We start from the raw sequence: 11,807 nt of genomic DNA on the forward strand, positions 1-11,807 counted from the left end.
CGGCCCTAACAACCCACCAGTGATAGACGTCTATATCCGAGCCCGGGTCAGCCACATGGCATGCCATGCGTTGCCATGCCATGCAGACGCTTTAAAGCCGATTGGCGATGGGCATAGCGAGATCTACAGTATCGACTCTGGCAGATCCTTGCCGGTGGTCGTCGACGGCCTTTTATCAAGTTTGCTTTCTCGTGTGCCTATCCTCTTCCAGTGTCCGTACAAAGCTGGGACAGGCTTTCTTACCTCTTTCTCTCCCCGCAGGCCACCCGTCCTTGCTTACTGAGGAGGGGCACCTACTCGTCAGGCACCCAGGCACTCCAGGGTGGTCAGCATCGGCTTACTTGGGTTAGTGTAGGATCTCCCCCCTCCCTACACCCTAGTGTACGGTACGGATACCGAGTACCTACGATGTGATTAGTGCCTTTATAGCGAGAATGTCAAGTGTAATTCAGTATTATTATTAGGATATTACAAAGTAGTTGGCCGCCTCGGCTTTACATAAGCTTGCACCTCCACCACGGCCCACGGCTCATGGCGGAACCTGATTCCTGCTTTGAAACCCCGGCAAAGCCATGCGGTAAGCGACCGCTGAAGAAGAGAGATGGTTTTGAATCTCAAAAGCTCATCTGATCGCGTAGAGAGAGTGATGGCCGGATCAGCGGCTATATAAAAATATGTACTGTTTCTTTTTCTTTTCCTATGTACACTCCGTCTCCTTACTCAACTTTGGCCAACCTCTTCCTATTTCTTCACCGTCACCGCGTAGACGGCCCCTCCAAGGGTTACGTTCTGCGCCAGCCACTGGTCGATGCCACCGGTCGTTCCCACATACAGAACTTTGCCGACTTGGTTCTTGCTGATCCACCTGGCCGTGGTCGGTCCTGGCAGGCCGGTTGCGAAAAGGGTGTGGACGCCGGTCCTCAAATCGATCTTGCGGAGCTGGTCAGGCGAGTTGGTGATGTAGGCGAACCGTTGTTGGTCGTCAATCTCAAAGTCGTCACAGTCAAGTCCTGTGCTGATCACCGTCACCGGGCCGACCTTGCGTCCCGTCGAAGGGTCGATGGCCACGCGACCAAAGGTCCCGATGCTGGGGTTGTTGTAGTACAAGGTGCTGCCGACCACGCGAATCCCATTGACGCCGCCCCCTGCCCCATTGGGATCGGTCATTTTGGGGTCAGTGAAAAGTAGTTGAGCACCGCCGTGGACAACGTCAACTCCCCAGATGCCACCCAGAGCTTGATCAACCATAAGCACAATTCTGTTGTTCAGTGCTGCCACGCCATTCAGGAGACTCGCGGGGTTAGGGCCGCTGGCAAGCTTTGTAATGCACGGAGGGCCGGGGTTTCGCAGGTCCACCAGCCATGTGATTCCCGTTCCAGGCGTACACTAGAACGATTCAATTCATTAGTCTCATTCTCGTGGAAATTTGGAAATACACAACGTGGCACGCGTGGCTGATTCGTTCTTGTGGTAACATCAGTGGCGACGAGAGAAAAGATTTTTTTCCCTTACCTCTAAGATAGTCATGTCGCAGAACATCGTGTTGGCCAGGAACAGGTCGGGCTGAATATCGGTAATGCTCATAATGGAACTGCCTACGGCGCTCCAGTCATGAAGCACTTGTTGTTGTCCGGTCGCAGGGTTCAGCTGCTTGAGGACAGCGGATGTGGCGGTCGCGGGGATAATCCAGCCGTTTGGACGAACGGCCAAGTTTTCGATCCATACTGCATCTTGGTACTGATAGACAAGTCGGACCGAAGGGGCAGAGGCGACGTCAGGGGCGACGTCGGCTTGGGGTGCGCAGGAAACTGAGACTGCCAGATAGAGCACCAGGCTCCAGAAAAGAGCCGCCATCACTGGTCAATTTCGATTTGTTACAGAAGTTCGGTAGGGACAGGCAACGAGTTGGGCTCATCTGCAGACTTTAAACTTTGACGAGAAGCTTCCTCCAACCAAGGGGCGGCGAGGTCGGGATTTATTGGGATTACAAAGGACTGCGGGGTCCCCCGGAATATTCCCGTGCCACGTGTTTCTCGTCCCCTAGCGACACGCCGAGTGTGGCAGAAGCCATGGGAAATAGTGGGAAATAGTGAGAAATAGTTAGATATCTAACGTGTTAGGAAGGTGCGTACGATAATAGGGTGGATCCGGTAATGAGAGTGTTAAGTTAATAAAGTTCTGGTTAAGCGCTGAGTAGCTTTACTACCTTACGCGGCATGCTTAATCTCCGGACTAAGACCGGGATATCGGAGACCACAAATTTACCTGCCTGGGCAGTTATTCGCCGCCGCTTGGGGGTAGCCTAACTAGATTTGATCGATTATTCATTGAAACGGTGGGGAGTCCACGAGGTCCTGCATGCATCACGTGCAGGAAGCATTTCGGCCAACCTGCCACGACTGAAAGAGGCAGAACTTATCACGTGGATCACACGTGCACCATCGGCACCCCCACAGAGCACTTAGTCAGCACTCACCTGCTTGCCCCATTTCTACTCAATCCGAAAACGGTTATGGGTTTTGAGGAGGGGAAGATGGTCCTGTAATATCGTGGCCATTGGGAGATAGGGGACGAACAGGACAATCTAAATGCGTGATAATGCTGACACCCTTTTTCATACTGTTTTGGGTACATTGTACGAGTAGAATGGCCTGATGGTCGATCTCGGAGCCGTAATTTTGACTCCAAACGTCAATGATGACAAGGTCTGAGCTCGATGCATTGACGCCCCTTGAACCTGGGTCGTGAACCCCCGGCTCGTCAAGACCGACTCCTAACTCCAACGAAGTCATTTCGCGTCCTATTGGTAGGTATATCCCAAGAGGTATTACCATCCTGGATAACTTGAATCGGTTAGTCTCACTACCACGCTACTTAGCGAGGTACGTGGGGTTCGAGTATTTTCTTCATTACTTACAACGCTTCCCGATACAGAAATGGAGGATAAGTGTAACTCGTCTGAGCTGACTTGCATCCTGCAGGGACATTACCGCAGTCTGATGAATCCAGGTCTGGCAAACGACCGCTGACGGCCATACCCACATGCTGCCTCTGGATCTCACGAATGAAGAGGCAAAGCCATGTACAAAACCAGCATTGAGTAACTTGACAGAGGTTTGACTTTGGTAAGATGATCCAATCGCCAAAGCAGGTGAAGGTTGCATAGCTCGTGAGAAACAAGTCCATGGCCCGCCGTTGATCAGGCAGGAAAAAGGGATGCATCCACCATGTCCATGCCGCCACCACCACCACATATGGTGTTCTGGTTATAAAAATGGCATCACCTCTCGACGTGAGCGCTCTTGAGTCTGTAGGTGGCACTGCAGAGCCCTCCTCCTGCTATTCAAGTGAGGGGAACACTTTCAAGAGCCACCTTTGACAATGCTCTGGTCTCTGGCTCTCGCTATTCTTGCAGTAGGGTTGTACTTCTCGCTCGGGCTCAAGGGTCAATGGCCTGATGGACCTCGAGGCATCCCGCTCCTAGGAGTGTTGCCGGACAAGAAATTGACTCTCAACCAACAACTCACCAAGCTCGTCCCTCGTTATGGGGACTTCTTCTCCTTCAACATGGGCCGCTCCAAGGTGCTGGTCCTCAGCAGCCCGACCGCGATCGAGGACCTGATCGTCAAGCGAGGACAGAAATATTCGTCGCGACCGTCTCCGTCCCCCCAGGCAAAGATCATTGCTTCGGCAAGGATGGTGCAATTAGAATACGGTGACGAGTTCAGAGTGGGTTTGACGTTCTCGCCCTGTACACTAACCACGAATTGACGTATGCCTATACTAATGCATCAACTCCAGAAACATCGAAAAATAATCCATCGCCTGCTTGGGATGCAGAACGCAAAGATCTTCCAGCCCTACCAGGAATACGAGAGTCGACAGACGCTGAAGAACATCTTGGAACATCCCAACGCATTCTACACAGAGGTCGGTCGATATTCGGCCAGCGTCACTTTTAGTCTCCTGTGAGTTGAGGCTGCAGTACCTCCAAGGATTGCATCAACAGACAGACACTCACGAATGGCAGGCTTGGAGCCCGTTTCACCAGGAGCGACACCCGGATCCCGGAAACTATCCGCTACGTCGCCCTCGACATGTTTCAGAGTATGAATCTTGTAGCTGAGCGAGTCATTGAAGAAAAGAATACACACACTGACTTGGTGGGATCTCAGAAATCCGTCCGGGGTACTGGTTGGCCGACTGGATCCCGGTGCTGAACTACCTCCCCGACAACCTCGCGCCGTGGCGGGCAAACGCACGCAGGACCTTTGACAACCTCATTGCATTCTGGGGCATCTTCTACGACTCGATCGTGGAGCGGATGAAGAAGGGCGACGCGCCCGACTGTTTCCTCACTCGGTTCCTGGAGAGCCCCGAGATTGACAGTTTCTCCGAGGTCGACAAGCGCACGATCCTCTCGGAGCTGTTGGGCGCGGGCTCCGAAACCACGGCGACCACGCTGCAATGGTTCTTCAAGGCCGCGGTGCTATATCCCGACTTTGTCAAGACGGCCCAGGAGGAGCTGGACCGCGTGGTCGGGCATGACCGACTGCCGCAGTGGGAGGACCGCAGCGAACTCCCCTACATCAGCGCCGTCGTCGAAGAAATCCACCGGTGGGCCTCTGTGGCGCCTCTGGCCTTCTACCGCGCCACCAGCGAGCCCGACAACTATCGAGGCAAGACGATCCCGGCGAAAACGACCGTCATCTATAACGTGTATGCCATCCACCACAGCAGCGAGTACTACCGCGACCACGAGATGTTTCTACCCGAGCGATTCTTGCCGGACAGTGACCCCCGATACCTCCCTCGAAGTGCACACGCTCCCATGCATTATGCGTTCGGCGTAGGGAGGAGAGAATGCCCCGGGAGACATGTCGCCGACGCGTCTCTGTTCATCGTCATCAGCCGGCTCTTGTGGGCCTTTAACATCCACCAGGGTAACCACCCGCGTCCCAGCGACGAAGTCGGTAAGTCACATCTCTTCCCAGATGCAACTGTAATGTGAAACACCGCAAGCTTGGCCAGCGCTGACTGTTGTCCTGTCTCGTCTAGCCGGGAGTAACCCGCTCTTCAGACCCGTCGCGTTTTCGTGCGATATTACTCCGAGGAATGAGAAGATTGCAGACAAAATCCGTGCCGAAGCCGCAGTTCAGGACCCTGCGCTACGGGTCGAGGATGCCGCGCAGTACGAGGAGAGGGTCGTGAAGTTTGTGAGAGAGCAAAAGCTTGGGGCGTGATGTCCTCAGTCAGCATTGTCAATGGGGGCCTAGGCGGGGGCAACATAACGGGCATAGGGGACACTATCTAGATATTCATTTGAATGAACGAGACATCTCAACATGACACAGTTCAGAGTCCTATTCGTGGTCGAACGGCTAGCCGAAGGATCTCGCTCAGCGGCCCCGTCCAACGGCGAATGTTTCACGTTCGTCTCATCTTGGCCGGCCTCGTCCATTGCAGCAATTTCTCGTGTCCAACACCATGATATGTAGCGCCGCACCGAAACGAACACTTTCTACTAAGTGAAAATGAAGCCGCTTTTTTCCTGCAATATTGGAAGAAGGCAGGTAGAGGTCTGTTCAAGCCTGGCCAAGGGCATTGGCGAGGCTAAGTTTTTTGTCTTGATCCTTGGCTGCAATGTGGCGACCCGGCCATTTTCCTACAAGTACGACTGCCTCGTTCCTCGTACTCGGTACAGCACCGTGACACACTCCTGTCGTAGGCCAAGGTTACGGCCCCCTGCAGGAAAGACCCGTCTGTCCAAGCAAAGAGATCAAGCTCATCTCCCGCTCGGAATACGTAACGGCATGGGCTGATTTCTTGTATTGACTCTACTTTGTATTTTGCACACGGTCGGAAAAGTGCTGACCCGCGACAACTTCTAGGCTGGAGATTGGAGGATGCTATTATCTCGCCCTAACTTAGGTGCATGTTGGTCTGGGGCCGAACAAGAGCGCCCATTGATCACATACAGGGCAAGCCGCCGACACTGACCATCGGAATCGGGGGTGGTGTTCCCAAGTTCCCGATTTCCAGTGCGTGAGAAAACCCCGCGAGGATGTCCATGCAAGCCGCCCCCGCAAAGGTCGACCGGAGTCTGCTTGCTCTGAGAGGGCAGATTATATCGGAGGGAGTTAACGTAGGGTCCAGGGCCACGTTCGTGGACCGATGAGTTTCACTCCTCCACGTCCAAGCCAAGCCGGCAGCAGCGAGGTCGGCACAAAACCTGTCCTCCTAGCAGCCGAGAGAGCAGCCGAGAGATGAGACAATTGCTACCTGTTGTATCGGAGGGGAGAAACAACGAGGGTCAATCCATGCGGGAGAAAGTGGTCATGTGAAGTGCGGGACGAAAGTGGTGATATGGACAACGGCGAACCCTGAGAGTCATGCCAGAGAGGTACATCGCAAAGCCACTTACTTGTTCGAGGCACATCGCTCCTGGATCTATTGACATTCTTGCGCCGACTGACCTCGTCAATGCCTCGTTTGTTTGGCTCTCCGGATACAATCCACGACAGCCCTCACACGTTCGAACGTGACAGATGCAATCTCCTTTCCTCTTCCTTCCACATTCGGCCTGATCAGATAGCCCCAGTTGCCTGTTGCGTTGCCGGGTTTGGAAAGAAGTACCACGGAAAAACGGTTTGTCGTATTTGATTGTCAATGCCAACGGGGGAATGGTCACCGGGCACGACTGACGACCTGGTGAATACAGTATCATGAAAAGACCACCTTCCCCCTTCTTACAAGGCACTAGGATGCCCTTGGAGTCTTCAATGATAACAAATGAGTCCGCCGGCCGCTGTTCGCCCTTGACGTACCACTCTCTCCAGGCCTTTCCCCCCGAGCTTTCTCCTGCTTCTGTTCGGCCATCCACCAGATTCAAACAAACGGCAACGACGGTTCATCTCGATTGTATCAGCAATGGAAGAGAGTAGATGCGTACTCCAATGTGCAGGGGTGTCAGACTGTGTCCCCCCCAGCAGTGGCGATTTTTTGGTGGTGCTGAAGTTGATCATCTCATATTCGTCGGCTGGGAAAACCCCAAATGATGGGAAGCTGATCAGCCGGGGATTCTGCTGGACTTCACGCCATCTAAGATCAAGAGGCATTTGGTAGAACCACACATATATAGATAACGCTCGAGTCAAGATTTCTCGATAGCAAAACGGAGTTGCTTGAGACGATGGTTCCGCAGGTAAACATTTTGGTTTCTTTGCTCGGTTTCAATCATCCCACGCTAAACCAAGTGATTGCTGGCTTCTCTTGACCCCGTGTCTGAGGTTAGGGTAACGAATCGGCTTATTCAATGAGATCACCTAATTTTTGGAGACGAGAACTTCTCCGTACTGGCTCCGAACCATGATTGACCGATTTTTTTCTGCGTGATGGCGAACTCTTTTTAACCGATGATTCAACCCTGGTCTTGTTCTCTGGTCTCTTGGGCTGGTATGACGACCGCCTACTCTTCGGACCCGAGGGACGAACAGACTTATGCGCCGAAGTCGGTGTCTCAGCGTTGTCTGTACACTCTTGACTCATTTGGCCGTTCTCACTCGGAGCCACGAGCGGGGTTTTGGAGGCATTCATTTGATCGATGAGATAGGGAATGACTTCATGGACCATTCCATCGCTAGAGTTGGATGACCTGCTGCGTAGAAACGAGAGGAAGGTGCAATGTATGTTGATAGGTAGCTCTGTCATGTAATATTTGTAAGTTGCGGTCCATGCGCTCTTCTTTGCAGCTTCGGCCTCCTCTTGGAGCTCTTTTGCAAATCTCTGAGTTGCTTCGTTCGGGGATAGACTTTCTCCTAGGTCTGTCAGAAGCTGCCTGAAGCGAATCAAGACTTGAATATCTTCTTCGATCGGTATGGTCAGTCGGTTGTGCTTGGTCATGAACGCGTCGATGTCGATGCCGCGGGAACGGAGCCATTTTTCATGATAGTCGATGTCTTCATCCGGCTGAGATTCCGCACCAAGGGGCTCCTGAGGGGGGGTAAGAGGCCTGTTTTCCATGATAGCGCAGGTTTGGGGGGACGTTGAAGTGATGTATGAAGTCTGGATCTCCAGGTGTTTGGTAACTAATGCCAAGATTGTGGGGTAGTACAACTTAGTCAACTACGGGATGACAGAGTTCAACGCTCCCGGCACCAGCGGCAGCCGACACTAGTCCCGGCGCTTACCGACCTGTTTATAGTACATGGCTTTAAATTGAGCAGTCGTGGACGTATTAAACATCGACTTATCGCACCACCCAACTCGACGTAAACTTCCTCTTGAACACCATCTCTGATTGAAACTTTAGTAGTGAGAAAGCCTCGCCTCGACTCGAAATGTCTGTCCGCGCAATCTTGATTCCCAAGTCTGACGCTACATCTTACTCGACAAGGCTAACATGCAATAAGGGAAGAAGAACCGCCTCGCCTATCGTCACCCGAGTCTTTGGATGCTGATGATTTGTGTTGAACATATCACTGAGAAGTCGGAAACCCAATTATCAAAACCAACAACGTCACCCAATGCAGTGATACTGCAGCAAACAGCAGATGCGCGCCGCTTTACATTTGAAGCAGGCCTAGAAAACTTATTCGTGCTGCAGTCGAATCCAGAATGAACAGATGATACCCGCGACATTAATCTTACCCACTGTCAATTCTTTTGTGACCCAGATACATCCGGAGTTTGGCTTAAAATTTCGTCGACATCTATCCACCATGGGAAACGACAAGATCAAGGTTACAACAGATTCGAGGTTGAGTCTGGCGCGAGTGCACCAATGCAGTCCGGAGTTTGGGATGTGACCCTAGGACCTGGATTTGCCTTTACTATTTTGGTAGCATAAGTGAAGGACAAACTCCCAGACCATCATCGTCTTCTCCGCCGAATGCTAGACCACTCGAGCCGCGGCTTCTAGAGATGAAGCACTAGGATGTATCAATGATGAGACTGCTCTTCATGCTACGTACACTCATAGTTCAATAACCCTAATTCCAATATGGGGGCCGAGGAAATGGTGGACTGGCACATGTTATTTCCATTATAACTTCCAGGTCTAGACACTCCTAGAGGAGGCTAAGTGGGTGCGGGCCCTGCCCATTTCATTACGAGAAATGAACCTCTGACACTTGTTCAATTTGCTCTGCTGGCATTGAAGACCAAAGATTGGCCAGTCGCAGGAGTTCAATCGAAAAATCGAAACAACGAGAGGGCTTGCCCTCGACGCCATCCCTGGGTTGCCACACACTTGGGTACTTACTTCGATGCTCTGCCACTGTCAGCATTTGTAACCTTCGCAAGCAACTCCAAATGTCACGGTCCGCTTCTTCTACTTCATTCATCTCTGAGGCTACCATTGCCCCCTCGTATCATCGGCGGTTCGTTCTCCGTCTCCCGTGCTGTTCCACCATGTCCTTGGCGGCAGCGGCTACCAGTTACGGCTAAGAAGCAATGCTACCCCGTATTCGTATGCCTCTGCCGAGTTCGTATCCTGGATGGAGACCCACTGACCGCCTCCACTCACTGCCCAACCGCGCAGTAAATCACCCGGAGGTCACCCGGGGTGTCTATATACGGGACCCAACATCGACGTCGTGGTTGCTTGGCAGAGGGTTTCACGATGCTCTCAGCCACAACGACAGCGTTGCCTATGGCTTTCATTCTCCCAGACTCAACTGTGACTGAATGAGAGTCTGGCGATCTGCGAATGGTTCAGCACAATCGTCACAAGTATTGTCTGTTCTGTTTCCAAGGCTTTGGTTTGGAAATACAATATCTCTCGCTCGAACCCCGTCACATGGTTGATGATTTCAAGGCTGCGCAACGATGTCATTTTCCTAAAATTCGGGCAGTTGCTGCCTCGCATATATGTGTCTAGGGATGATTCGCCTGAACACGACAATGTCACTGCCGGGGACCTCCCGGGACGACATCTCAGGACATACGCAACTTTCAGGCTTTGACCACTTAATATAGCATCACAGTCGAGGCGGCACCCATATGCAAGACACTTTCCTCCTTGATTGGATTCCAGGAATTTGCGAAAGTTGGTTCTGTGGCTGCTGCGCAGAGGTCTGGCGGGCGCGCAACTTTTCTCCTCGTTTCCAGGTCTCTTTCTGGCCTTGCAACAAGATGATGAAGTATAAATTGAACGGACCTGGCTGATGGAATCTCTTCCATCTTCCATAACCAAACCTCAACGTGCATCAAGATGAAGGTCTTAACTGTCTGGAAAGCCTTGCTTCTCTCCTTGTCTGCAGGCAGCACGGTGGCTGTCGGCGATGTTGGTGGTCAGCCAGGAACGATACCCGCTACATTCCCACCTTTTCTAGGGGGAAACTCGCCATGGTTTCCTGGTAAGCCTATATTCAACTACAATGGACCAGAGACTCGGAAAATTCTTCTAACTCGTTGCATTGAAATATAGGTCCGAATGTGACTGGAATTCCTTATGAAATCCCTGAAGGATGCACCATCGACATGGCTTCCATCACCAGCCGCCACGGTTCCCGCTACCCCGACCCGGCAGTGTATAAACAGTGGCTGGGCCTTCAGTCCAAGATCAAAAACGCCTCTGCCACCGGCGAGGGAGCCCTCTCGTTCGTCTCGTCATGGGATCCCACACTCAAGAACCCGGGTCAGGTCCTGACTCAACTGTCCATCGGTGGCTACAAGGAAATGTACGACATGGGCACCGCCTACCGCTGGAGATATCCCGACCTCTACACGGACAACAGCAAGCCGTTCGTTCTCTGGGCGAATGCATTCTTTCCCACTTCGCCTCGAGTGATCGACTCGGCCAAGCTCTTTGCCCGTGGGTTCCTGGGCCCGAACGCAACGACCCTCGGGACCGTGTACGTGTTGAACAACACCGATCCACGCGGACTGGCCAACTCGCTTGGAGTGTCGGACCTGTGCCCCGCGTACAACGACACCATGGGCGGGTCGTCGGCGTCCAAGTGGGCGAATACCTACCTTCCTCCAATCGTGGAGCGAGTCAACAACCTCACGAAGCCCAAGGGCGCCGTCAACTTCAACACCACGGACGTCGCCATGTTCCCGCTCCTCTGCGGCTTCGAGAGCGAGATGACCGGCCAGAGGAGTCCGTGGTGCGACGTCTTCACCGAGCAGGAGCTGCAAGCGTACGAATACTCCCAGGACCTGCGCTTCTACTACGGCCACGGGCCGGGCTCCTTCAAGAACAGCACATTCATGTTGCCTTTCCTGTCAGCCCTGGTCTCGCGCTTCATGGATGGTCCGAAAAAGACGTACAAGTCCAGCGACGGGACGACTTTTACTCCGCCCGCCCTGGTCGTGACATTCACCAACGACGCGCAGATCAACCAGCTGGTCAGCCAGACCGGCGTGTTTGACGACGAACTGGCGCTGCCGTCGGACAATATCCCCAAGAACCAGCGGTACATTTCGTCGCGGTACGTGACGATGCGCGGCACCGTCGGCTTCGAGCGACTGACCTGCACCGCCGCGAGCGAGAAGAACAACCAATCCGCGAGCCAGTTTCTCCGCATCGTCCTCAACGACGTCGTGTACCCTGTCGTGGGCTGCGACTCTGGACCCGGCAGCTCGTGCCCGCTCGCCCAGTACGCGGACCTTGTGGCGCAGAAGCAGACCCAGGCTGGAACGTTTGTAGACGCGTGCTTTGGAGCCAACCAGACCGCGGCGAAGGCTGCTTTGGCAGCGGCGGGCATCGACGGGACCCCGAAGACGACCTTTCTCACAGATCTGGCTGTTCCGTTTGCGTTTAAAGTGAAACCGTAAGTGCCAATGGGTCACTGCCGGGGGGG

General features: G+C 53.2%; 4 protein-coding genes across 4 annotated transcripts; 2 read left to right on the top strand and 2 right to left on the bottom strand.

Moving 5' to 3' along the window:
• Positions 1–741: 741 nt before the first annotated feature.
• Positions 742–1,854, bottom strand: AYO21_04859 (hypothetical protein; the record flags this gene model as incomplete). The annotated part of the gene is made up of 2 exons (XM_022654830.1): positions 742–1,386; positions 1,513–1,854. The coding sequence occupies 2 exons, from the start codon at positions 1,852–1,854 to the stop codon at positions 742–744; spliced, it is 987 nt and encodes a 328-aa protein (XP_022512969.1).
• Positions 1,855–3,381: 1,527 nt separating this feature from the next.
• On the top strand, positions 3,382–5,243 carry AYO21_04860 (hypothetical protein; the record flags this gene model as incomplete). Its single annotated transcript, XM_022654831.1, has 5 exons — positions 3,382–3,729; positions 3,802–3,968; positions 4,031–4,107; positions 4,176–4,973; positions 5,059–5,243. The coding sequence occupies 5 exons, from the start codon at positions 3,382–3,384 to the stop codon at positions 5,241–5,243; spliced, it is 1,575 nt and encodes a 524-aa protein (XP_022512970.1).
• Positions 5,244–7,308: 2,065 nt separating this feature from the next.
• On the bottom strand, positions 7,309–8,022 carry AYO21_04861 (hypothetical protein; the record flags this gene model as incomplete). The annotated part of the gene is made up of 1 exon (XM_022654832.1): positions 7,309–8,022. The coding sequence occupies one exon, from the start codon at positions 8,020–8,022 to the stop codon at positions 7,309–7,311; it is 714 nt and encodes a 237-aa protein (XP_022512971.1).
• A 2,191-nt stretch (positions 8,023–10,213) lies between these two features.
• AYO21_04862 (hypothetical protein) lies at positions 10,214–11,781 on the top strand (the record flags this gene model as incomplete). Its single annotated transcript, XM_022654833.1, has 2 exons — positions 10,214–10,358; positions 10,430–11,781. The coding sequence occupies 2 exons, from the start codon at positions 10,214–10,216 to the stop codon at positions 11,779–11,781; spliced, it is 1,497 nt and encodes a 498-aa protein (XP_022512972.1).
• Between the last annotated feature and the right edge of the window lie 26 nt (positions 11,782–11,807).

This window comes from Fonsecaea monophora, assembly GCF_001642475.1.
Source record: "Fonsecaea monophora strain CBS 269.37 chromosome Unknown Scaff28, whole genome shotgun sequence".
Taxonomy (NCBI): domain Eukaryota; kingdom Fungi; phylum Ascomycota; class Eurotiomycetes; order Chaetothyriales; family Herpotrichiellaceae; genus Fonsecaea; species Fonsecaea monophora.